At 46.7% G+C, this 27434-nt stretch overlaps 2 protein-coding genes across 2 annotated transcripts in view; one reads left to right on the forward strand and one right to left on the reverse strand.

Moving 5' to 3' along the window:
* LOC135990279 (TGF-beta receptor type-2-like) overlaps positions 1–18362 on the forward strand; it is a 33863-nt gene extending 15501 nt beyond the window's left edge. The window contains exons 2-7 of the mRNA XM_065637837.1: positions 4611–4761; positions 7541–7743; positions 10573–11381; positions 11498–11639; positions 12851–12978; positions 17886–18362. Of these exons, the coding sequence (XP_065493909.1) occupies positions 4611–4761; positions 7541–7743; positions 10573–11381; positions 11498–11639; positions 12851–12978; positions 17886–18098 (1646 nt within the window). The 3' untranslated portion in view covers positions 18099–18362. The remainder of the gene's footprint in view (positions 1–4610; positions 4762–7540; positions 7744–10572; positions 11382–11497; positions 11640–12850; positions 12979–17885) is intronic.
* Positions 18363–21768: 3406 nt separating this feature from the next.
* Positions 21769–27434, reverse strand: part of OSBPL11 (oxysterol binding protein like 11) — a 40557-nt gene continuing 34891 nt past the window's right edge. The window contains exons 11-13 of the mRNA XM_065638053.1: positions 25600–25782; positions 24814–24967; positions 21769–23434 (exon numbers count right to left, since the gene is read on the reverse strand). Of these exons, the coding sequence (XP_065494125.1) occupies positions 23357–23434; positions 24814–24967; positions 25600–25782 (415 nt within the window). The 3' untranslated portion in view covers positions 21769–23356. The remainder of the gene's footprint in view (positions 23435–24813; positions 24968–25599; positions 25783–27434) is intronic.

Raw genomic sequence — 27434 nt, forward strand, 5'->3', positions numbered from 1 at the left:
ATGATCAGCTTTTCTTTTTCCTTGGAAAATAAAAGCTGAATTGCAGGGCAAATTGCACTTAAATTATGGAAGGTCCCCTTCCACCTTTGGAGGAGGAGAGCTGGAGGGGTGCAAGTGCCTTAGTGTCTCACACTGAGCACTTTTCCTTAAGCCCATCTGGCGTTCAGTTGTCACAAACCAGCATGCCAGGGAGAATTTGTGAGAACTCAAACGGCTCGTTCTGCTCCACAGCAAAAATGAATTGCCCGCACATGCCATCACTTTGGCTACGAAGCGCTTTCTCCTTCCCTGTAGTAAGGGCACCGTGCCCCCACCTCCCTCACCCCAGGTCTGCTCCTTACTGATTCATCCTCCCTGGGACTGCAGCGTGCAGAAAACCAGAGCTGAAGTGAGGTGGTAGATGACCTACCTGGGGCTGCATTGGTAGAGACAAGATAATTAGAGCCCTATTTATCCCACTGGGTTCTTACAGCTGCAGTCACCATTGGCAGCTGAGCAACTGGCAAGCGAGTAAAACTCATCTGTTGGGAGCTGACTGCTTCCGTGGCTGCGGTGATGGGACTGGTGTGAAATTCTCTTGAAGAGCTGTTCTAGATTATTCTTCTGTGGGGGAAGAGGATGGGTTTTTGACTGTGGCGGTGGTGCTTCTATGGGCCTCGCATGTGGCCAAGCAGAGAACGCGGATGCTTTGTAGGCAATGAGAGGCTGAAGAGCTGCCCCAACACGTACGAAAAATTATCCCAGTGTCCTTGGGTGGTGGTATCACCCTTGCTGCTCTTGCGGGAGAGACTCAGGCACTTTTGGCATTTTTTTTTTCCTTTATTCCTCTGCTGGAAAATCGTCTTATATTCTCTCAGTAACCTCTCTGAGGTCCCAGTTATAGATACCAAAAGACTTGATCTCGTTCTTATGCACAAGAGAACAAGCCTTCCTATTGATAGGAAGCCAAGCTCACTGTGAGCCTACCTATCGGTGACTTCAAACCATCTTTACAACTGTCGTTCCACAATAACTTTGACTAACTGTACTATTTATTGGCTCACATCACATCCTTATGGCTTCAATTTATTTCTGGAAAACTCAACCCGTATTTAATTAGTTTATAGTTTGTTCCAAGTTTTGCTTATCCAGCTTTTTTTTTTTTTTTTGAAGTTTGTATTTTGATGTTTAGCATTTGCCTTGGCAACATCTGGAACCCCTTTATGGAAGTGTATTGTTACTTTTACTGCTCGTGCAGCTTTATTAAATCATCTGAGTATTAATATTGAAAGTGTTCATCTGGGTCTAATCAGGGCCAAGATGAGTGATGTGGCAGTTAAATTGTACCTAGGAGCTAATGGTTCAAGGACACAAAGTCCTGAAGAAACTTGCAGTGGGCTTTGTGCTCTACTTTTCAACTTCCTAGGAGGAGGAGGAGGAGGGGAGAAAAAAAAAAAAAAAAAAAAAAAAAAGATATATTCTTTCACTGACCTTTCTTGCAGAGCAGATAACAGAATCACAGCCTGAGCTAGTTTAGAACAATTTGTCTCCGAAGAATTTTATCCGGTTACTGCTATATTTCTGGATCTTGTTTCCATATTTAACTCTTTCATCTGCCCTGGCTCCTCCACTCCACAGTGCAAACAACTGCCAAGTCAAGATCCCAACCACATGTGCCAGTACAAAACTGCCGGGGCTGTCATTTTACTCTGAGACCCTTGATATAAATAAGTAAATAACATACTTGGTTGTTATAAATACATAAATAACAAATCCCATCACTCTTCTGCATCAGCGACATCTACAACCTGAATCTGTCCATTTGCTTCTCCTCTGCAGGAATCCCCAAATATCCCTGGGATGATGGTGCTGAGCTCACGGTCCCATACAAGCCTGCTGTGAGCACAGCACGAGCCAGGGCAAGGATGGGTTGAGCTGGAAGGGTGAAAGCAGAAATAGGGTAGTGATACCACCAGAACACAGCCCCGGGTCTGGTAGGGGTGGGTTTTTTTGGGGAAAAACAACAACAACACCCACAACACACAAAAAAACACAACAAAAACCCAAACCTATCCATTCTCTGTTCCTGAATAACACCGATGGACTTTGTAGAGCATGGTGGCTGATGCTGTAGATTGAGAGCCCCACACAAAGGCTGGGCTTAACTTGCGATCCACCTCCAAAACTCTTTTCTTTGAGAGGAGTTTTGCCCGGGATCCTCCAAGTCCTGCACTGGCAGAGCGAGGCAGGGAGGTGAAGGTGGCTCGTGGTGGCTGCAGCTGCTTCAAGTCCTGATTGAAGTGATGATTTTGATAGCTAACCCATGGATGGATGCGGGGTTTGGGTCTGTCCTGGTCACCCACAAGAGCCCCAGGTGCCTCTAAGGGCCAGAGCAGCCCCGTGGATGGGGATGATGCAGAGCCAGAGGTTGTGGGCAGCATCCTCACCTGCTCTGCTGCCAGCTCCCCCGCTGCCTTGCACGACACCGTCCCTGCTGAGCCACGTTTTAAGCCTCTCATGGGTCATTTAAAACAAAATTTCCTCCTTTCAACATTCAGATGCAACAGGCTTTTCTTCTGCAGCCAGGTTTCCCCTCTGCCGTTAACCTTGGCCCTATGTACGAGGCCACGGGAGCTTGTAAAGGGTTTATTTCTGTGTGGGAGCTTCCCAGCAGCTCTTTTACAGTTGTCTCGTGACGGGGGGTCTGGGCTGGTGAGGAGAGCAGAGCAGGCAGGCAAGAAGATGCCATCAGAGCCAGCTGCATGCCCCAGATTTGGGAAGCAGAGAAGTTAAAATCCCTTTTTGTTGTTGAGACAGTACATGCATTAAAAAGGAGAGGGGCTGCAGGCTTGGCCGTGGCAGGTCACAGACACAAGTATCAAGGATGCAGGAGGTCCTGCAGGGTGCCCACAGACCCAAGGTGCTCCTGTATCTGCAGGACCTTGCTTGCAGGGGCTGAGGCTTCCCAAGCCACGGTCAGGGATTTTGCAATTTGTTTCTTGTGCTACATAACAGCTGGTGATGGAAAACCCCTGTGGTGGCTGTGGCAGACCAGGGAGCCACCTCTGCCCTTTCCGCTGGGTGCTGGGAGCACCCAGCACTGCTGGGCAGCCCCTGGAAATGGCAGCTGGAGAAGCACAGATGACCCAAACCTTCGAAAAATTAGCTGCTGTGGTTCAGGTTCCTACCTGAACACTCTTGAGTGTATTTAAGTAAAAAATTATAAATATATATTTCTACATAAGACATTTAGTGGCTTGTTTAAAAAAAAAAAAAAAGCAGCGCATTTAGCAGCCCTAAAACAGGAAGTTTAAATTTAGCTGGGATTTATCCCTTAACTGAGCATAGTTCATTCACCCTCCATATAAAAATAGAGATAATTTTATGCCTGTGAGATACACACAAAGCAGCTTCACATGGGCAGCAATTATTCCTGCTGCTGCGGCTGGATCCAGCGCTCCAGGGGCAGGAGAGCAGCTCGGGGCAGCGGAGCCGGGGCAGGAGCAGCCCCTGTTGCTTCAGAGCTTGGAAAGTCTCAGCCCATCATTTTTTTGCCAAAAACACAGATTACACGTTCCCCAGCTCAGGCTCATTGCACAGGCAGAGGGAGGATGAGGAGGCAGCAGGAGAGGAGAAAGTTGCCCCGGCTTGGTCATTCATCCCCCTCCAGACCTTTTATTGCCCCAGGGAGGGGGAATAAATAAAGTTTTCAGGCAGAGACCCAGAGTTGTCCCTTTTCAGACACTGCATGCACTCAGGATGAAGGGCGACGACACTTTGAGCTGAGACCGTAGAGGAAGAAATAAACTTCCCCTTGATGATAAATGGTACAGGAAACACGGAGGGAAAACGTGGTTCTTTGTGGCTCCCCAGGCTCTGCAAAGCTCTCATCTAGCAGGACCCTGCATCTGTATACCAGCACCCCTTCATCTCCTCTAGGCTTTGGCTTTCTGGAGTACTGTGTGCAGTTTTGCCCAGTTTAAGGAGGACAAGGAATTACTGGAGGGAGTCCAGTGGAGGGCTACGAAGATGATTAGGGGACAGGAGCATCTTTCTTACAAGGAGAGACTGAGAGAACTGGGTCTGTTCAGCCTGGACAAGAGAAGCTGACAGGGGATCTCATCAGTGTTTATAAATATCTCAAGGGTGGGTGTCAAGAGGATGGCCCAGACTCCTTTCAGTGGTGCCCAATGATAGGATGAGGGGCAATGGGCACAGACTGAAGCACAGGAGGTTCCATCTGAATATGAGGAGAAACTTCTTTCCTTTGAGGGTGCCAGAGCCCTGGAACAGGCTGCCCAGAGAGGTTGTGGAGTCTCCTTCTCTGGAGACATTCAAACCCGCCTGGACACATTCCTGTGTGATCTGCTCTGGTGAACCTGCTTTGGCAGGTGGGTCGGACTGGATGATCTCCAGAGGTCCCTTCCAACCCCAACCGTTCTGTGATAATCTAAAGCACATTTGGCCAAGCAATGGAGCAAAATGAAATCTATAAACAAATGCACGTAGAAATAGGGACAATTCACGCTCCTTCTCCACTGTTTGTGCAAACTGCTGAAAACAGTGGTTATTTTTCCCTACTCGGGGCACGCACAGCCACGCTCACCCTCCGCCACCCCTCTGCCCCGCAGCCTGCAGTGCCGGCGCCCGCCGCAGCCTCAAGACCAACCTGTGCAAGTGGTGTGACTCCACGCCGCCCGCCTGCGAGGAGAAGGTGTGCTACAGCAACTGCAACCTCAACTCCTACTGCGAGGACCCCTACGAGATCTGCGTGGCCATATGGTAAGCGGCAATCCTCTTGTCAAGGGGGCGCATGGGGGGAAAAAAGGAGTTTGTGGGGTGGCAGCTCATGGGAACGCACAGGTATGCACCTCTGCACTTGAATTATTGCCCACTAAAATAATTCAAGGCTTTCACTTCCTTCCCCTTTGACTCCATTATAATCAAAATTACAATTCATAGTAAAAAATTGTTTGGTCTGCCCTATAATTAGCAGCAGTTTATTTTCTAAATAAGTTATGCATGTAAATACCCAACACAAAGTGTGGCAAGTTTGCTGCGGGATATCTAAACTCAATAAACCCCTGAATTTAGCTTTACAGGCTGAACCCAGTGGGCAACACCAGCAGCCCTGACCCCAGACCCATGATGTGCTCCTGCATCAGGCTGCTGAAACCCTGGTTCACATGCAGGGGTGCAGCTGAGGTCCACCCCCACCTGGTGCGTGAATATCTGAGCTGGTACCAAACTGGGGTTCAGCCCACTGGGTTCAACCCAACTCCTTCCCATCCCCTGGGAAAAGCCCTTTCCTGCTTCTGCAGGAGATGACTGGAAGGAAAACACACTCTTGCATTTCAGGCCAAGCGTATGTCTCATCATCTGCCCGGAAGAGTGCCTCCCCCAGCTTTTTGGTCCCCATGAGCAAAACTGAAAAAAACCCAACCCATCCATTTTGGGTCTGCCCAGAGTGATTTTCCTCCTCTTTCCCTTTTAATTTGGCTGCCAATGTGAAAGCCAGCCAAGCACTTATCGCTAGGCTTTATCTCAACCTGCTAATTAGCATGAATGCTGCACACCCCTCTTTCAGTAGGAGTTTGCCTCAACATAATTGTTGCATTATGGACTTAAAAAAAAAAAAAAAAAAGAAAAAACCACAAAACAAAAATAAAAAAACCCCCCAAACAAAAAACACAACACAAAGAAACAAAATGCAATCACCCCTCTGCCCCAAGTTTTCCTGTGTGCCTATGGAAAATTCACCTTAAATCCTGGGTGGGCAATCCAGCATCTCACTGGGTTTTCCCATTGACATCCCATACATCCAGAAAAAAAGCAAGACTCCCGCAGCATAAATCCCCAGGCCAGGAAAGCAAAACCACAGCATCGGATGGGGCTGCAACGTCACCCCATGTATGGGATGGGTTTAGGTCAAGGCAGCTGCAGAGTCACAAATAACCTGCCAGCCTCCTCTCAGCATCTCCCAACCCATCCTAAAACCCATCCTGAGATTAAGATCCTTGCAAACACGGCTCACCTCCAAGCGAGCCTTGCTGCCTGTCACTCATTTGCAGAGGCATATTTGGATCACCTGAACTTGTCCTGCATGGATGTCGCAGTCACGGCAGCAGCTTTGGCCCCACGTTCATGAACAACATGGTCATGTCCTCCACTGTGCCCAGCTTGGGATTGCACCCTCCTGGGACTCTTCAGCTGGAAGCTCCTCTGACAAATTACCTGGGAATCCAAGGAAAACATGGGGACCACTGAAACAGGGGGACTTCCCACCACTTTTATGTCTGACTTCCCAACTAACCTTGAAGGCACCATGAAACCTCTCCATACCTTCACCCTCACACCTCGCACCGCTAGGTCAAGAAGCAGAGGCTGCCCTTGGAAAAGTAATTAATAGTTGTAATTTCCTTCAAACGCCCCCAGGAGTATCTGCAACGCTCATCAGTTGCCCGTAGCCCGTGTGGGGCCAGTCATTCCCCATCACTTGTCCTCCCCCCAGGGCTGCCCTGCAAACCCAGCTGGTGCTGGGTTATCCCACCTCCTCTGGGGAAGGCTCCAGAAACAAGAGTCAAACCCTGGCTCTTAATTACCCACTGGCTCTACAAGGCAGGTGCTGATCCTCCCTGTAGCAGAAGGGACCACCTCTGACATGGGGGGTGTTACATGTCTCCAGGTGACACAGCGGGTTTCATCCATAGTTGCTCAGTGTCTGAAGCCATGGTGTAAACACAAACGCAGCCCCATGGTCTGGGGGTCGCATCGCCTTCATGTTATAATTTGGTAACTCCAAAGGTCAAGCCACTTCTAGAAATAGCCCTGATCAGCAACTGAAGGGCTCTACTGCTGCAGGTCACCAGAGTCAGGAGCAAATGGTGCTGCAAGGACAGGATGTGACAACCAGCCCTCAGCCCAGAGGGGACGAGACGGTGTTTGTGGGCTCCATCTGTAAAGGAGCAGGAAGGAAGGACAAGGCAAGCAGTTGCTGGCAAGTGGCCACCACGTCCCGCACATCTCAGCTTTTCACCCTGCACAGGGGAAATTTGGGCAGCAGAGACTCCAGTCCCTGCTGAGACAGACATGGTATGACTTGTATTGCAGCAGAGGTGACATATGAGGTGAGAAGTCCATTTTGGAGGGTTTCCTTAGGGCCGTACAGACCCCAAACCTGCTGGCCTAGCAGCTGGTGTTGGTAAAAGAGGGATTTTGCTCCAAATCCTGCACAGGGCACTCAGCCTTGGGGTTGGCACTACCTGATCCAAGGCCTGATTATGAACTGGTCACTTATCTAATGGAAACAAGCAGAGTCTCTGATTCACATCCTACTGTTGGCATGTGCTGAACATCTATCTTTTCACCATTTGGAAGAGATAAAGGGCTTTAACAGAGACCCTCCAAAGCACGTATAATCAGAATTATATCAGAGCCAGTGAAAACAAGCCATTCCCTACACAGCTTAAAACTACCTTAAAACCAGGTTTAAGATGACATGCAGGTGACATGAAGGGTGAGTTGCTAGACTAACGCTTTATCATTCTTTTGGCACGCACAGGAGACAGGACAACGAGAGCATCAGGATCAGCACGCTCTGCCACAACCCCCACCGCCCCATTGAAAACCTCATGGTCCCCAACTACAACACCTCGCGCTGCATCATGACCCACCAGCCCAGCGAGGACGGGATCATCTACATCTGCGGCTGCGTGGATGAGCAGGAGTGCAATGATAAACTCATCTTTGAAAACCACACCAACGGTGAGTGCTCTTGTTAACGTGATTTATGGAGGGAGAAGCATCCAATGCTAATGACAACTTGTATTTCCAATAGAGATGCAATGCCAGGAGTTTTTTCCGCATCTTCTTTGACCTTCCTATATAAAAGCTGGGTAAAATTTGTACCCCATTACTGAGCCTAGTATTTTGCCTGTGGCTAAACCATCCCTCCCAAAAACGCCTCCAGCCTCAGTCTGGAGACATCAGGAGATGGAAAATCCACCATATCTCTTGGTGGGCCGTGCCCTTCAGTGCAGGGCGAATCAGCCAGGGAAGCTGATGGAACTCAGCGTGAGTCAATACTCTGGAAGCTTTCAATAAATCATGCCGGAGCAAATCCTTCCCCGACACACCCCCAGGAACTGCTGGTGTCCACCACGGCTGCATCCCAGAAAGGTGCTGGTCCCGGGGCTCGACACCACGGTGCCTCCCCTGCCACTCTCCTGGGATTTCTGCATTAGCATCTCCCTGGGCAGGGATGGCCAGAGCCGCCTCGGTGCCGTACGTGGGCGTAAGCTCAGCACACCTGCGGATGCTTCTGCAGACAGCTGGAGACCCAACAGGAGCTGTAAATTCACAGGAGCAAAAACTAAGAGGCAGCTCATTCTGTACTTCGGGAGGGTCATATGATTTGGAAATGCTTCCAGCTAGATCCTGAACCTTTGGGGGCTTGTCTAAACCTCCCTAATTCTAAATGGACCAGGTTTATCCAAACGCCTATTATGAATCTGACCTGTAACAAAAATCAAAGCAAAACCCCTCTGATTTTCCATAATTACAGAGCAATGAAATGCTGCAAATAAGCCTAAGCATAACCTGCAAGTCGGTGGCACAACTTCTGCAATGAAAATAAAAATAAATATTAAAAAAAAAAAAAAAAATCACATAGAATGCAAATTCTCAGAACAAACAAGCCGCTTTTAACGAAGGCAAATTATGCTAAATTTGGCAGTTCTTTGCTGCTTCCCAAGCCAAACATAACAGGTACACACACTTCTAGGGAGAGATAGTGAAATCCCAAAGCTGATGCTGGGATATGTAATTTCACACAAAAATGACAACTGGCTCATTGGAAATGCCACCCCCACCAAAGGCTTCCACAAACAGCCTCCTCCTGCCAGCCGGCATGGAAAGTGCTGGAACGCTGGGTAAGAGCAGTGACGGCCTTCAACAATTATCTCCTCCTTGACTGCGTTTGTGGAACCAGCTTGGGAAGCCCCAGACTCAGAGATCCCATTGTTTAACTCCTTTTCTTCTGCTTTAAGGGGTTGTTTGCATTTTAAATGTTGACTTATGGTAATCTTTGATGGTATAGATAAACATTGAGATGAAAAATACCTGATACAGAGGAGCACTTCTCCAATGGTTGAAGCAGGCAGGGTTTTTTCCCCCATTTCTTGATTTCTTCAGCCCTGCAGGGATGGAAAGACCCCCGCAGCGATGCTCAACCAGGCCTGGGTTTACAAACCCACAGTTATCACCAGAGCAGCTGCGTTTGCTCTCTGTGCAAGGGGTCTAAGCCACACTGCAACCCCTCTGCATCCAAGGGTTTGCATCAGAAAGGGGCATCCTCACAAAGGAATTTGCTGAAGCTGTGTTACCGTCCCCTTTCCAGGACTCACGCATGCAACTCCCTTAAAAATATCTTCTCTTTCTTCAGTGCTTCAAGGATGGGACCTTAAACATCGGGTAAATCCATTAAAGCAGTAGGTGATATCCAGGCCTAACTCTTTCCAAAATAAACATATTCCTGAGTTAGTTATTGATTTATATCAGTTTAGGTTGATCTTGTGGTTTGAACCTGATGCCTATTTTAGAAACGCTTTCACAGCCTTGCAGAAATTAGCTGCAGCACATTTTTTTGAAATTTGCCAAAGAAAATAGCAAAACGCTCTGTTTTTCCAGAACCTGAGTTATGATTTGCACACACTGAGGTCAAGCAGTGAGAGTTTTGCTTATGGAATGATTCTTATCCCTCTTCCCCTGGGTTATTATACTTGGCAGAAAAACCTCTGAGTAAGATTTTACTTGAATATCTCTACCGAAGTCAGCATGTTTATTCCAGGAATCACAAACATCAAAGGATTAGACAATTATATGTTGTGCGAGGGTTAGGGCTTTTTGTGTGCTCCCCCCACCCCAATGATCTGCAAGCTGACAGAGGATTTAAAAGAAAAAAAGCAGCCATGCCTGGGCGGTTGCTGAGGGCCAGTGTTGTAGCGGGACAAAGGAGGAGATGCCAACACTGGCAGACAGCACTGAAATGATGCTCATTTACGCTAATTACTGTGCAAAGCATCTTGGTGCTCCCCCAGGATGCATGGTTCTGCACGCTGCCCACCACCTCCCCAGCACCCCTCCTGGCTCTTCAGCAAAGCCCCAGCCCCAAACGCCCTCAGAGATTTGCTCCGTTTGAGTCTTGCCTCAACTTTGTCAACATTATTTCTGTCCCAGCTCCCCTTGCCGTGAGCACAAGCAGCGGCTGGGGGCCGCTGAAGGGCATCTGGTGGCAGCAGCAGGGTCTTACACGCTGCATCGGCCCAATTGACACAGGCTGGCATCCTGAGAAATTGTTAAATAATAATAAAATAATAATAATAATGATAAATAAATTGATAAATGGAGCTAAATTTGAGCAGCCCCCTTAACAACTGTCCACATCTGGATTCCTTGCTGGGCCGAGGTTTGTGCTCAGCGTGCATTGCAGCTCTGCAAAGGGCTGCGCTTCATTAGCAGCTTCGCATATTTTCCTCCTCCGTGTGATGGAAACGAGCTGTTGCAGCGCCCTCAGCTCTGCTTTTTTCCCCACAGGCTACTCCATGCTGCAGAGCAAAGAGGTCATCCCGGTGGCCGCCATCAGCCTCCTGCCCCCGCTGCTGGTGGCCGTGATGATCACAGTGATCTTCTACCTCTGCCGCACGCAGAAGCGACGCAAGAGAGCCAAGGCGTGGGGAGGGAAACCGAGGCAGCCCCCGGCGCTGCCAGAGCCGGGGAGGTCCGCTGAGAGGGAGGAGAAGTTGTCCGTGCTGATGGACGAGAGCCCGGCCGCCACCAGCCCCATCTGCGCCAGCAACCGCCCCGCCGAGCTGCTCCCCATCGAGCTGGACGAGATGGTGGGCAAAGGGCAGTTCGCGGAGGTGTGGAGGGCCAAGCTGAGCCACAGCCGCTCGGGGCAGTACGAGACGGTGGCCGTGAAGATCTTCCCCTGCGAGGAGTACTCCTCCTGGAAGAACGAGAGCCAGATCTTCACCGACGCCAGCCTGAAGCACGACAGCGTTCTGCGGTTCCTCACCGCCGAGGACCGGGGCGCGGGGCCCCGCCGGGAGTACTGGCTCATCACCGCCTACCACAGCCGGGGCAACCTCAAGGACTACCTCTCCCGCCATGTCCTGAGCTGGATGGGCCTGCAGAAGATGGCAGGCTCCCTGGTGAGCGGCGTGGCCCACCTCCACAGTGACTACACTGCCTGCGGCAGGCCAAAAATCCCCATCGCCCACCGGGACATCAAAAGCACCAACGTCCTGGTGAAGAACGAGCAGGAGTGCGTGCTCTGTGACTTCGGCATTGCCATACGCCTCGACCCTTCCCTGACGGTGGACGACTTTGCCAACAGCGGTCAGGCAAGTATAACCCAGCAGTCCTGCCCGGAGGGGACCCTTTCTGAACCACCCCTGGTCACCCCATGGCCAAAGTCCTCACCCAGCCCTGCTAATGCCTCTCTCCTCTTTGTGGGCAGGTGGGCACCGCCAGGTACATGGCCCCGGAGGTCCTGGAGTCCAGGGTGAACCTGGAAGACCTGGAGTCTTTCAAGCAGATGGATGTCTACTCCATGGCCCTCGTTTTGTGGGAAATGGCCTCCCGATGTGAAGTGGTAGGAGGTAGGAGAATCCCACGGGGGTCGCCACCCTCCATTTTTCTGCCTTCATCCCCGTACAGGGACGTGGCTCACCCTCACGTGCCCAGCAGTCGCATGGGACCTAATTTGGGGAGGCTTGGGCCTCTGCAGGGGTGCTAAGATCTAGCAGCAGATCCTGCCCCATGGCTGCCTGCCCTGTGTGCTGCAGCTCGAGGGGACCAGCTCAGCGGCAGAGGAGCAGGACGGGACCTCAGGTTGTCACTTGGTCCAGCCGTCGCCCCCGAGTCACATCCTAGCCACTGCTGGCGATGCAAAGCAAGCCAAGCAGCAAGAGCCGAAGCTGCCTCCCCCTCCCCGGCCACAGGCACTTTTTATTTTTTCAGACAATGCCAGAGAGTTTGTGTTTAAAGGGGACTCAAACTCCAGCCTCCGACAGAGCCACATCCCCGCTTTCTTCCCAGAGCCACATCCTGGCATCTGAAATTGCATGTAGCAAACACTTAATTAACTGCCCTGCTGTTCACCCCTGCCTGCCCTCTCTTCCCTTTTTAGCTCTCTCTGGCTCCTTCCCTATCCCACGTAGTTGCACTATAAGCCCATGGAGCTGCAAGAAGCTCCAACCCTCACCAGGAAAGCTGCCCCAAGTGCCCTGTGTGCCCCACGCCCGGTGGTGGGAGACCCTTGCCTGGTTCAGATGCCCCGTCCAGCCTTTGCTCCCGAGCCAGCATCCCAGGCCATCCTTCCCCACTCATATTTTGCCTGTGTTTGTGTCCAGGCAGGAACTGGCAGAAATGAGGGTGGCCTCTCACTCCTGCAACAGGCATTTTCTCCACGAGATGGGGTTGTTCTTCTGGAACGGCCGTTTCTCCTCTAACCCGATCCCTGCCCACAGCAGGAATCTGGATGCTGGTCCATAATCGCCTCTCCCATCTATCACCAGCACAACGCATTTACATGCTAAAAATACGCCTCACCCAAACACACACCAAGTCCTTTGTAGCACATCTCTTGGGTTCAGGAAGGTGGCCAGATGGTTCCTTGGTCATGTCTCTGAAAATAACCTCTACATGAAAACCCACTACTACATTTCTATGTTCAAATTCTAAATTGTTTCCAGATTCAATTATTTTTGTAGTCTGACAAACAAATTTATCCTCACCTGGTGGACTGTACCAAAGCAAAACAATGAATGCATGAAAAACACCCTGTAATGCTGCTGTTGCTTCCTCGCAGAGGTAAAGAATTATGAGCTGCCCTTTGGGTCGAAAGTCCAGGAGCAGCCCTGCGTGGACACCATGAGGGACATCGTGCTGCACGGCAGAGGACGCCCCGAGATCCCGAGCAGCTGGCTGGTGCATCAGGTAAGCTGGGAGTAACTGCTTCAGTAAAGAGCAACCCATGTTGTCCCACTTCATTCACCCAGCCTAAAAAAAAAAAACCCACAACATCATTACAGCTGTAATCAAAGCAAAAGCAGGCAGAACTCCCGGGCCCTACTCACAGCTCCTCCTTGGCTGGCTGAGCCCACATAAGCCCCGCAAGACCCAATTCCCTGATGTTTAGAAGCCACCAGCCAGGCGCTCGGCAAAATATAATGATGAATAAATTGCTCTGATCAGGAAGCATTATAGATGCCAAGCGATTGTACTCTGTTACCTTGCGGATAACAGCAAAATGGAGCATTTCAGTGCAAGCTATTCTCATGAGACAAGTACATGGTTTGGGTCCACCCCATTTCTCCCACAACCACCATACCCAGAAAGCTTTAGTTCAGGGAACACACAGCCCCTCACGCAGCAGGGACAGAGGGGAGGAAGATGCATCCAGCCTCCTGTCTGTCTGGTTGTGGAGATTTCAAGCTCAAAATTACCTCTAACATGAGACATCATGACTTGGCATATAAGAAGAACTTCTGCAAGAAAAACGAAAATGGGAAGCACCTCCGAGTGAAACAACTGGGAAATGCATGTGAAGCAGAGAGCAGGGAACCTGCCAAGGAGAGGTCTTTGAGCAGCCTTCAGCTCGGAGGGTCTGAAAACACCATGTTTCACCACACAGAGCACAACACGGCACTCCAGAATAGAAATACTTCAGCAATGATGAGATTTGCTCTGTAAAAATCATCCTCAAGCACACGCAGACCAACCAGCTCCAGCAACAGTTACCTCCTGGCCATGACAGGTCCTCTTTCCCCCAGGTCCGGTACTTTCTTCCACGCATTGAGGACACAAGGGGTAACGGGCACACTGACTGTGATTTTCAAACCTTGTCTGACTTGGGCACTTCTTAAAGTTCATGTGTCTCATAGAAAAACACCATCCGCTGATCGATAATTCAGTTCATCCAAAAAACAAGCCGAACCATCGAGCCCAGAGGCTCAGAGCTTTGCGGTGTTCAGTGCATCACTTCGCAGTATCCACCCACAAAACACACTGCTACTGCTTCCCCTCTGCCTGGATGGCATATAAAGCCAGGCTTTTCAAGAGGAAAGATTTAATTTTGTGATATAAGAAAGTCATGTTTTCCCTACAACATCTCTCAAAACCACGTATGTCCAAAGACTCACAACCAACCTGACTGACCAAAGCTGCAAACAGCATCAAATGAATCTGTGGTTTCTGCTGGACCATCGGTGAGTTTATCAGTCAGCAAGTCCATTTCTGAAGTTTATCCAGTCTTTTTCCTTGATGAAGGCAAATACAGGAACTTCAATCAGCACTGCTACACATGTAAAGCCTTTGAGTATTCATCTTGGACATTCACCTCCCAGGGTCTCTGATAAACTTTGAAACCACAGGAAAAGTATACACAGGCTTGGGCTGTGAAAAATCACACACTGAGAGTCTGACCATAACTGCACTGTTTGCTGAGCTAAAGAAGGGCCGATTGCAATCACCTCCGAGAAATAATGTTGCTGTAGTTGGGTTGGTCTAGCACGTAAACAGAGCAAGGCTTACAAGACAGTAACTTTTATTAGACCCCCTGATATTCACTGGGGAAGAGGAACGGAAAAGCCACGTTGTGTTCCTGAAAGTTTGCCTCCAACTAATCTTAGCTGATCTAATAAACATCTCCTCACAAGCCTAGCTTTAGATGATTTTTCTGGGCATTTTACAACCGGTCTCCATGGGATGCGGCACAGGGCAGCACCATCTGCTGGGAAGCAGCAGAAAACCACCGGCTTGGGCCAGTCCTGAGCTCAGGGGCTTCCTGCACGAGGAAGCGACTCCAAGAATCACAGAACGGTTGGGGTTGGAAGGGACCTCTGGAGATCATCCAGTCCGACCCACCTGCTAAAGCAGGTTCACCAGAGTGGATCACACAGGAATGTGTCCAGGCGGGTTTGAATGTCTCCAGAGAAGGAGACTCCACAACCTCTCTGGGCAGCCTGTTCCAGGGCTCTGGCACCCCCAAAGTAAAGAAGTTTCTCCTCATATTCAGATGGAACCTCCTGTGCTTCAGTCTGTGCCCATTGCCCCTCATCCTTTTGTTGGGCACCACTGAAAGGAGTCTGGTCCATCCTCTTGGCATCCCCCCTTGAGATATTTATAAATACTGATGAGATCCCCTCTCAGCCTTCTCCAGGCTGAACAGACCCAGCTCTCTCAGACTCTCCTCATAAGAAAGATGCTCCAGAAGAAGAAAAGAAAGGGTGGCAAAAAAAGTAGAAGAAAGGGTGACAAATTGCTCACCTGAATGGGAAGCACCCATAGATGTTCCCACCAACAAAAATCAGTTTGATGAAAGCTCCAAACACTACTTCCATGTTTCAGCCATCAGGATCCCTCTCAGTCAAGCAAGGACCTGCATTGTTGGCCACGGTTTCAGATTTTCAGCAGACATAGGCAATAATTGTCCTGACAGAGCTGACTCACCCAGCGTGCTGCCCACCAGCAGCTCCAGGACAACTGTTTGCAAGGCTGCATGATAAAGCCCACTGAAGAAATTTATCTCCAAAGTTTCCCAGATAACTTAAATACCTTAAGCCCATGCTTCCTCCTGACTTCACACCCCACCACATTTAAAGAAAAAAAAATGAAGTGGTTATTTAGGCCAGGTAAATTCCTGGATCTGGTTTATGAAGCAGCTGAAGAGATTGTTGCACTGACACAACCGATGGGCTGGTGTGGGACAGGAAGGACCAGTGGGAGCTTAAGTCAGTATTGCCACTAAAATATACTTGTAAAACTCAGCATCTTTTGGAAATCTGAGATATCAAACATAAAACCCAAGCTAAGTCCATGTGAGTGTAACAAGGTGTTCTGACTGTACCATTCAAAAGAGCATCATTGTCACTTACAAGGCAAACTGTTTATAAATATCGTGATTTCAGGGCAAAATAAGCACAGAAAATCTAATTACTAAACCACATGACAGTGCCACGTTCTGTTTGAGAAAAGGCTTATTTTAAAAGCTTTGGCTAAGCCAGTTCATTTTTGCATGTTAATCAATTATCCTCAAATCCTTTCAACTAGGCTAATAAATGAGTGATATAAGAGGTACCAAAACACACCATCTGTCACTTTTACTGCACAATCCTGTTCTCTCTAATCTGTGTCCATTATGGAAGACATAGTACAAGCAACTTCAGAGAGAGGTGCAGAAGGACAGATGACATTGACAGTACTTCTCTGTAGGATTTGCATTTTCCTGTTTTGTTGGTCCACGTGAGAATTTCGGTTTCTCTTAATTGCAAATTAAGAAATACAGATAAACCACTGAAAAACACGAAGCTTTACTTAGAATAAGGATTTTTCCACTGTGCCGCAACCTTGGTTGACAATAACACAAAAAGCAATAGCACGTTATAGGAATTATATAGGAAAAGAAAAGTTCCACGTAGCTTCTGGTGCTGGCTGTGTTACTGGCTTCAGAGTGGGAAAAATACCATCTGAATGCTGCCATCTTGGTTTTAAGCCCAAAAATATTTGGACTCTTTTCAGAGCACCACACAATTGGCAAAAAATTATATCTATATATCTATATATCTATATATCTATATCTCAATCACTGGGAAACATAACCATCGCAACTGAGAGAAACTCAATGTGTTCTGGAGCAGACTGAGAAGTACCCAGTCTCACCCAAACCAGGACACTATTTTGTGGTGAGAAAATAAGAGTCCAGCTGCACACTGCAATGACTATTTAGCACCACAGATCCTTTCAGAAAGCTGCTAACACAAGAAGTCAGATTTAAGAAGTTGAATCCCAAACTCACCTTTGACTTTCCCCTCCATCCAGGTGGCACAGCCCAGAAACCCAGAGACCCACCACACAGCCAACCTGCAGGTCACCATCGAATCATAGAATCGTTTTGGTTGGAAGAGACCCTTAAGAACATCGAGTCCAACCATAACCTAAATTTAGCACTAAACCATGTCCCTGAGAACCTAATCTATGCATCTTTTAAACACTTCCAGGGATGGTGACTCCAACACTTCCCCTGGCAGCCTGTTCCAATGCCTGACAACCCTTTCCATGAAGAAATGTTTGCTAATGTCCAATCTAAACCTCCCCTGGCACAACTTGAGGCCATTTCCTCTCATCCTATCACTTGTTACTTGGGAGAAGAGACCAACCCCCTCCATGCTACAACCTCCTTTCAGGCAGTTGCAGACAGTGATAAGGTCTCTCCTCAGCCTCCTGTTCTCCAGGCTGAACAGCCCCAGTTCCCTCAGCCGCCCCCCATCACACTTGTGCTCCAGACCCCTCACCAGCTCCATTCCCTTCTCTGCACTCTCTCCAGCACCTCAATGTCTTTCCTGTAGTGAGGGGCCCAAAACTGAACACAGGATTCGAGGTGCATTCTCACCAGTGCTGAGTACAGGGGGACGATCACTGCCCTGGTCCTGCTGGACACACAATTCTGGACCTCTCCTCTCCCTCCTAATTTTAGGATGCTCTGAACAGGCAAGGCTGGTAGGAGATGATGGAGGGCCTCTTTCCTTCCAGCCCCTATTTAAGTCCCACAGTCAACACAATCCGACTTCCAGGGAGTGTGGAAAATCCTTGGGACCAGATCCCAGGTGAGCTGCTCCAACACAAGCGCTGCTGGTGGTGGTGCAAACGCTGGCACTTGCCACAGCTCCCCAAGGCTGTTTTCCTTCTGTGCTTAAGCTTAGCCAAAAAATAAATTTAAAAAAAAAAAAAAAGGCATTTCTGCAGGAAGCTGTCAAAAATATGGTAAAACTGTGATTGCTTTAGATCAGCTTCCAGCTTGTCTTCCTCCTGCCTTCTAATCTTAATTTCGACCCTTCTGCCCACAGGGGATGCGCTTTCTGTGCGACACCATCACCGAGTGCTGGGACCACGACCCCGAGGCTCGTCTCACCGCCCACTGCGTGGCCGAGCGCTTCAACCTGATGGCGCAGATGGATTGCGATGACATCCTCAACAACAACACGGACAACGAGGCCAGCAAAACAGCTTCTCCCGGCGGGGAGCACCAGGACACTGACGGGAGCAGAAATACGCAGTAACACAGCAGGCAAAAAGCCTTGTCGTGAGAAACAAGAGGATAAGCGAGAAGCATTTAGCTCATGGGGAAAAAAAAACCCAAACAAACAAAACCAAACCTTGCTCCATTTTTCAAAATGAAACTAAGATCTAGTACATAACGTATATAAATAAGATCTGTTTTCTCCTACAGATACAGTGAACTGTGGAATCAATACTTTGGTTAAAGTGCAACATTATATATGAACTGATTTTGTACTTACTTGAAATGTATAATGATTCAAAGCATCCCTTTTATTATTTTTTAAAATAATGTTTAATCTTTTATTAATAAGTACCTGAATTCCATGTCTATCTTTCGAAGTCCTTCCATATTGCTATCACAATTTTCTAACTGCTTATTTTGCAGAGATCAAGACAACTTTTTATTTTCCTTTTTTAACGGCCTCCACACGCACAGACAAAAATCTGTTGTAGCAGCAGAAAAAAAAAGCACACACACAAAAAACACACCTATCTTGAGATGTAACACACTGTTAGTGGAAGAAATGCTAGCACCCAAGAAAATTATTCATTGATCAGACAGTCCCTAATACATTGTAAAGATACCAGATAATCCAGTTTGCAAAAGTCTGATTTGCTGCAACTCCAACACACCTTTTTTCACTGGGAAATTCCTGGGTGCACTTGACAGTTCAGGTGGGTGCATGAAGTTTCTTCATTAGAAAAAGAAGTTGCCAGTGCAGATGCTGCTGTTTCACCCTAAGAAGTCTCCACATGGGGTATATAGACAACTCTGTCCCCACGTCAGTCCAGGTTCCAGCCACCTCTAGGTGACTGATTTGTGCCACACTAACACCATCAACACAAACCTGTTGGCTCATCCTTCTTGCAACTCTTTCCCACCTCTCTGCCGTCACTCGACCTGAGGAAACATGATCAGACAGAACCAGGGACCTTTGCTCCCATCACCACCAGACCAGGCCAGGCTGCCCGGGCAGCGGAAAGGCCGTTCAGGAAAGGTAAGTTACACCTCGCTCTGAACCCTCGACACTGTGCAAACCTTAACCCCTCCACCCTTGGGAGCAAAAGGTAATAAAAACCCTTTGCTGCTCTAAGGTTTTCCTGGCACTCCCCCGCGCAGAGGTGCGTTTTCAAGACAGCTCGGAGGAACACGTTGCTCGCCAGCACACAGCTGCACGGGTCAACCCCTACAAGAGGGAAGGGAGAAAACCACACAACAGCCTCGAGCTTTCTGCAGCCGAGGCTCCTCGATGCAGAGCAGGGATCTGCAGGGCTGCTTTGGTTTTCTAAAGTGCGCAGCTATGACAGCACCAGCCCATTAAAAAAAAAAAAAAAAGCAGCTTTTCTTCTCTCGCTATTGTTCCCACCTTTTGGGTTGTTTCTACAGCTAAATTAAAAGCCTAGAACAAAATTGTCTCTAATCACTTTGGAGAAGGACATAAAGGGAATGAATTAGGTTGCATCCGATCTAAATAATAAAAACTAACTTCAGCTACCAAGTGTAAGTCTCTATCTGCAACTGTACAACTGTCATCTTACCGTTTTTTCAAGCTAACCCCTTTCTCCTGCAGCATATCCTCCCCAGTTCACCAAAAACCCTTTCCGTCCACCCGAGTTCAGTCTCATTTCTCTAATGCGTTGACCACTGTTCTACTGTATTTATGCTCAAGAGGAACAGAGAGCATGTGGCAGCTTTCCTGACACAGAGATAAGAAATTACAGGAACACACCGAACTCCCCCCAGGCTGTTCAATCCTCCTTTCCCACAATACTCAGTGCAAAACTTTTCCAACCAAGTTCTGGACCAAGTTGTTTGGATATGACACTGATGAATATGTTTACTTGTTCTTCCAAGTTCAGCTCAAGAGGCTTCAAAAGACACTTCTGGCCTGTTCTTCTCACAGGAGACTGGGTGGGACACGGGGGCATCAGCCCATGGAGCTGAAGGCCGTGTTGCTGATTCTGATGGCTACAATGCAAATTAACCTGGGGAGACAGAGACTTAATCCTGGGCTTGACAGTTTATACTGTAAATACACTGAAAAACTTCTCAGTCTATTCCCCTCTCCATGCCGAAAAACTTGAACTCTCCAATTTACACAATGCATTTTTTTTTCCCCATTAAAAGCAAGCCAGAATCAAGCTTTCAGGATTATACGCTTGAATGCCCGTGTTAAATAAGAGTGACTTGTCACATTCTGGGTTTTCCACAAGCAGCAGGGTACACAGCACCTCTGAAGAGAGACACTGATTTAAGCTCCAAGACCTGTTTATAACTCAGGGATCTTAAAAATAAAATATCACCGCGATCAACAAGAATTTTGCTCTTAACTTTAGTGAAGCTCAATCAAGCCAAAAATGACAGAAGGGAATATAAACCCAAATCCTACATTCTGCCATGCTCCCTGTTGGACATGCTGTGGTTTTAACAAATATCTGCACAGGCCGCAGTGGTGAGCCCTTCCCTGTTCCAGAAGCTACAAGATGGAAACAACAGCAGTTACACAAGATAATCAGATCTGGTCAGAGTTAAAAATACACACATTAGTCTGTAGGGTGCTTGCAACTCTCAGAAGAACCACATAAACATCTTGCAATTTAAGCTGGATATTCAGTGGCTAGAATTTTTTTAAAACTGTTTTCAACTCTGTCCTTTGTTTCTAGAAGTAAATAGAAATTTGCATCTTAACTAAATCCACACCAGGAAGCCATTCCAGTTCTTGCAATCATCTGAGCAAAGGAAGGCTTTACCTTCTTTTTTTTTCTAGCTCACACCCATGTTAAAAGAAATGATTTCGTGTATTTTAGAAGACTGTTTCTTCAGTGTTGGTCTATTTTTATGCAACAAAATTAGTAACAGCTTTCTCAGTGTGAAGCCACAAGCATACCAGATGAGAGTGGAAAAGACTTGACTGATAATATTATATAAGGAACTCAAATGGATTTATGGTCAACATGGGAGCTTTTCAGTCTGTTTTACAGCCATTACCTTGACAAATTCCCAAATCAAAACTTCAGGCAGAGCTCAGTGACTGAGTCACAGGTCTATATTTTAATAAGCACACGTTTGATCCTCAGAGTACACTCAGCTGATAAAGGTTTTCTGCTCTGATCACCGCAATATTAAAAGCTGGACCTTACACCACAGCCCTTGATGTTTGTTAAAAGCAAATCCGCTATGTGACATGGATAAAACAACTATGAAGCATACACGGCATTGTCAATTTGTTTTCTGTCCCCCTACTGCCCTCAGTTTGGTGCAGGTACTGATGAACCATGGAAGTTCAGGCGTTGCCACCACAATCCCTACCCCAAACCCTGGAACTGGCCAAGGAGCACACCCCAAATGTGCCGCAGACCCAGAAACAAGGAGGAACTAATCCCACTGTTTTCATTTTTATTTTTATTCCTGGTTAAACATGAAAATGCCCAATGGATATCCAGAACTAACACGACAGGATGGTTCTATAGAATATCACAAACGAGATGGCAGGGCCTACAACATTCTTCTGCCGGAGAATATCTTTATTACTCAAGTGCACAGTGCCAAAATATCCCACTTCCAGGGCCAAGGAAAGCCCAGACAGACAGATTGCCAGCATAAAAATTAACAACCACCTAACTCTTCCTTGTCACCTGATCTCTAGGAAAGGAGACAGAACAAATGAATCATTTTGTAGTTTTATTATTCCCACCCCCACTTCTCACAAACAGACTATGACTCGCATCAAGATCTCAGTGCATTTCACAGCAAAAAAAAAAAAAAAAAAAAAGAGTACAAGAGGATCAAAACAGTTGTGCATAAACTCAACTTTTTTTTTTTTCCTCCACAATTTACAGTTTGTATTGAAAGTTAACATGGTTATTTAAACCTTCTGATGCATTCTTACACTTGGATCTTCTCCACGGAAAACATCTTACCAGGTCACACAATTGTGAGTTCTCATGATGCTGGATCAGGTGCCGCCACTGCCATGGCTGGAAAGTGGCAGATAATGTTATATACACTGTCTGGAAGACTACATCAGAAGAAAAAACAGATTAAGGCACCACTGTCGGAAAAATTAAGGTAGCTTGTAGTTACACCAATAACGAAAGCCATAATAAGTACTATTCTTAATTGCCAGCAATTCTTAGACTTCAATAAAATAGTTATAAAAAAAAAAAAAGGATGTTTGTACCTGAATACAGTTTCCTGATTTCTGATTGTGTTTCAAATCAATACCCAGTCCTCAGCATAATCAGCTTTTTTTTTTTATGGTAAGATGAAAAACCAGGACCTACAGTCCATGTATTCACAGGTCACATTTCACTGCTTTGTTCTGAGTAACACCACAGGAGAAAAACCAAAACAATCCAAAGGACAGTTTGTAACACTGATACTTCACCTCTGAGATGATTAGATGGGCAGAGAAATTTAAATACAAAATTGCTTGTTTTCTGATCATTTTGAAAGCCTTAGTGCTTGGGAAAGTGGAAGAGGAAAAAAAGGCCAAACCTCATTACACTATAACATGAAAAAAATGAAAGTCACTCAAAGAGATTTAATAAAATTAGGAGGTGAAAAGTTTTCAAATTACTTTTCCTATTCAAGTCAATTATTTCAAGTATATTAAAACGCTTCAGAGGAAAAAATTCTCCATGGTTACAATTCTAATTGCTTTTATAAATCCATAAAAAAGAAACATAGTCTCTACATATATCCCATATTCCTCCGATGCATGCATGTGTTCTCTCCGATGAAAAAAGTCACCACGATCCAATTGTTTCTTAACACTGATTTCAGGCACAGCTTCCAAACATCCCTCTGGTTTTTGCCAAAAGGGTTAATCACTGGGTATAAAAGCAGCAGTTTTCGTTGCTGTTGTCTACATGGGTACTGAGCAGATTTCAGTTATTAAATAGCTTGACGCAGATTCTGAAAGAAGTTCCCATGTCACTCCAAAGTCCAACGATTCCTTCTTCTCTTAGGCAGCTTTAGCAATCAGATCTACTTAGAAGAATCTTACACAATTCAGATAAAATCTCTTGGATCATACAAAACACACCAAGTTGGTTGAACGTACCTGGCAAGCTTGTCTCCACGACTTTTGATTATTTTTTTAATAGCTTTAAAGTGCCCTAGTTTACTTATTTCTTTATGCTCATTTCAACTTTCACAATTACATAAAAAGGGGACACTTGGTGTGATTACCGCATTTTGAGAGACAGAGGAAAAGGAGAGGAAAAACAGAAAACTCATCTTAAAGCATCTTTTCTAGTTGGTGTCCATTTGCTGAGTCTGCGCAGCAGAGACTGTTTTCCAGAGGGGTTTATGATAAACCCAGCCATCTCCCTGCAATTTAAAGAGAAAAAATGGTTATAGTAAAGACACTGCCCCAGGAGAACTCCCTTCGTACAACTACTAGACTGATAGCTGCGAAAATCAGAGGGACGTCACTTATGCCTTTAACTCCCACGGATTAAGACACAGAGATCAGTGCCGCAGGCTGCTGAGACTGCTCAGGACACACACGGACCCTGGGAATCCCAGAGCGCTCCCCGGCAATCGGCTGCGTTTGTAATTAACCCAGACGGAAAGCCACTCTCCTCCACTCCATCATCCAGATTCCTTTAAAAAGCCAAGCAAGAAGCAAGAGGCAGCTACTCAGGATTACCAGCTCTAAGGCAGCCCAACTGCTTACCCAAAAATGAAGTAGCTCAGGATTACATTTAAACATTTTCTGAGTAGATCTGCACTGTGGATCAGCAAGAGACTTTTACCTCTTCTAAATCAAGACACTAATGATACGAATATCAAAATCTGAGCTAATCATACTAACATGGCTTTAAGAAAACAAAAAAACTTTATTAGAGCTAACAGATAATCCCAAACTTAAAAGAAATATGTATATCTCCTTCCTAGCCTAAGTTTTAAACCCTTACTAGATCACAGATATGGGAAGAAAAACAAGGGGAAGTTACATAACTGCCGTTTAACAGATAAAACTTTCACTACAAGGAGAATCTAACCTACTACAGCACAAATCTTAGCTGAGTCCTCCCTTCTTGCACGCGGCTCAGCAAAGATCTCCACACAAGCAGGGTCTCATCATCTGGATCACAAGGAAAGCCTCCTTCACAGTTATCATACCAGCAGCCCCCAGTTGTCTTTGGCAAGCTGCAGTTCACCGTGTTAAAAATCTTACTACATTATTATTACCACCATTACTGAAATACAGGTTAAGCCACTGAACAAATAAGACCCATCCAAAACATAACATACAAGAACACAAAAAGTTCTAGGCTGAGAACGAACTGATGTTCCCTTCTTGCTACCAGTAACATCTTGAGTTCATTTGCACACAACACAAGCAAAATTAATACTACTGATTATTTTCTTTGGGTATTTACTGTTACAGTCTACTTACACGTGCATATGTAAAGCTGTTTTTCCTGTGCCACTAGGAAGTGCTTGGTAAAATAAAGTGCATCATAAAACAGCCAAACATTTTGTTCCAATGGAATCAACAAACCAAAGTGTTTGTGAAGGCTAAAGTCATAGCTTTATATGTTTGGGAGTGCTCATGTCACCTTGCTCCTATGGATCCCATGGAGCCAGCCTATAAAATCTAAGGCTACATACTTTATTTTGACAGGAGACAGATCCATATGTGCACTTGCTCTCCTTAGAATCTGCCTCTGCCTTAAAAGGCTAACTGCTTGGGAACTTACTTCTTTAAGAAAGTATTTAGTACACCAAGGTGTTTCTGTTTCCGCACGAAGCCTCTCTTCGTTCCTCTGCCGTTCTTCAAGGGCTCGCTTGTGCTCCGTAGCCTTATCGATGTCTCCATCCCGCAGAGACTCTGTTACGTGCTGCCACAGCCTCCTACAAAACAAATCGTTAACATCAGTTTTCACAAGTTGTCTCAGCCTGCCATCTCGAACTACAGGACGGCCACACACAGTTCTCATGGAACAGGAGCACTCCTCCCTCTGCTTCCATGTGATGAACCAACTCAGGCTGGTTTGAGTTCCACCAGCACAGGTGGAAGAGCTCATGGCCAAGTCTCACAGCTACGTGAGCAATTAGGAGCAGATAGAAATGGCTCTGAGGTTTTGACTGTGCCAATCTAATGCCTCTTTGCACACCGTTGCTGTTCAAGTGTTATTCAAGAAGCAGCTTCTTGTGAGGACCTCCCTTGTCAGGAGCTGCCCTGCTGTGTAGCTGATGGTTAAAACCAAAACAAATAAGGAGTATCTGTTCTAGCAGGCACTTTGCAAACTTATAAGACAATTCTGTCCATGAATAAGAGAGACAAGATAAACAACCATGTGCCTGCACTTGGTTTTTGCACTTCTTATCATGCACTTGGGTTTTGTTTTTAAAAAACTAAAAAATTAATACCACTGCTGCTAAGCACTATTCACAAACACTATCTACGTTTGCAGGTTTTCCCAGAGCGTTCTCCAGACTGCTCAGGACACAAAGGGTCAGAGAACAGCAAACACATACTCTACCTCGATTCAAATGGTCCTTGTTTCTCAAGGGGCCGGACTCGTTTTCTGGTCACAGACAGCTTTGTCAAGTCCACGTATTTTGTCTCCCCGTTGCTGTAGGCAAACTCGAGCACGCTGTTCCACTCTCCTTGCACTCTGCACACCACCGTGTTTGTCGTGTTCTGCTTCACTTCACCTGTGACTCTAGGAAAGTAATTTTCATTTTAAAAGGCCATGGCTGAAAACGGCTGAGGACTACGCCTTGCATAATCACTCAACTTCACTCTGAACGAGTTTGCAAACTTGTCACACTGTCTTGAAAAGTGTTGATTACTGGAATTGCATTTGCACAGAGAAGCTCAAAGAGCAAAGAGACTTCCACTCATTGCTCTAGTTCTCTTCGTGTTACCCAGGAAACTCTATTTTTGGCTTCAGCTTAAACTTGTTTCAAAGCTTTTAACGGAATTGAAAATTAAAAAGAAACTCACACAGGACAGTTCACATGTAACAAGCATTGATCATTTCCACTTGAAACATCATATTCAGATGTGCAGTTCAGGCTTAAAAAAATAAAAATTAAACTTTCTACCAAGAATGCAACCCACTACCTACTGGCACTTTACCTCACATCTGTACATCTCAATGTTTCCATATGTAGGTGGTCTCATTTGTGCTGCTTATGTGAGCAACATACACACACAAAGGCAGAAAGCAAGGTAGGGAACTAGGAATCAGGAGAATGGCTTTTCTTCCCTGTCTCTTCCACAGAAACCTCTGCCAACAGTAAGATTCTAAAGTGTCTAATATGCAATGTTTTATTCCAAGTGTTGTACAGATGCTCAAGTATCACCATAACTACACACACTGACGCATATTTTTCTTCTCAACACCAAGATCTGTCCAAAGACCTCCTGACACTCACTTCATCCTGAACGAAGGAGTAGAAGCTCACTGAGCACAGCCAGGCAAATTTCCACCCTCGAACTGAACTTTGCTCCCAGAAAGAAGAAACACAAGGGTCTGCAAGCTACGCAAACACAACTTGAGACATTCTCACTTGTAAGGTGCTGCAATATTCACACAGGACACTATCTCCAGCACCGATTAAACTCCAATTACCTGTACACAAGCTCTCTAAAACACACCACTGTCCAGCTGCCCTTCCCACACGTCACATCTCCTTTCGCACTAACATTACGTGCAGCTTATAACAGCACACCAGTTTTTTGGTTTGCTCTCGATCCCTTTGAACAGTTACGTAGGGAGGAGCAGAAAGCAGCTCTCCCGTGCTCCCCCCAGCCCACACTCAGGGCAGAATGGCGCGCAGGACGCATAGGTGCCACTGATCCTCTTCCACATGCACCAGTCCCTCCAGCTGTGTCTGCATCTGCCTGACCCCTCCGAGCAACTTAAGCAGTAAGACCCAATTTATATTAAACTATTAGTGCTTTTTTTTCGGTGGATGTTGACAAGTGCTAACGGTTCCTGAAAACGACTGACAGAGCAGGTGACAAGCACGCAGCCTTCATTTTGTGCGGCTTTTTCATCGTGTGACTGCCACATCTCACCAAAGCCATTCCAAGTGGTGGAGTCACTGTCCTGCTCCCAAGAGATCTCTGAACAGACCGAATCCAGGGGATGCCAGAGACCAGCCCCTTCAGATTTTGCAGTTACATCCTCGCAGGCTTAGGCGTTTAATTTTTCCAAGCGTCGTGTGGTTACAAGACAACACTGACATCCGGTATTTTAACGTCAAGCACAAAATTACTGTCTCTGCTCAAAGTAAACAAAAGTTATATCAATACTAATGTGCAGTATCAAGCTGCTACATTAAACTCTCATTGCAACCTACATTT

The sequence above is a fragment of the Caloenas nicobarica genome, chromosome 6 (assembly GCF_036013445.1).
Source record: "Caloenas nicobarica isolate bCalNic1 chromosome 6, bCalNic1.hap1, whole genome shotgun sequence".
Taxonomy (NCBI): Eukaryota; Metazoa; Chordata; class Aves; order Columbiformes; family Columbidae; genus Caloenas; species Caloenas nicobarica.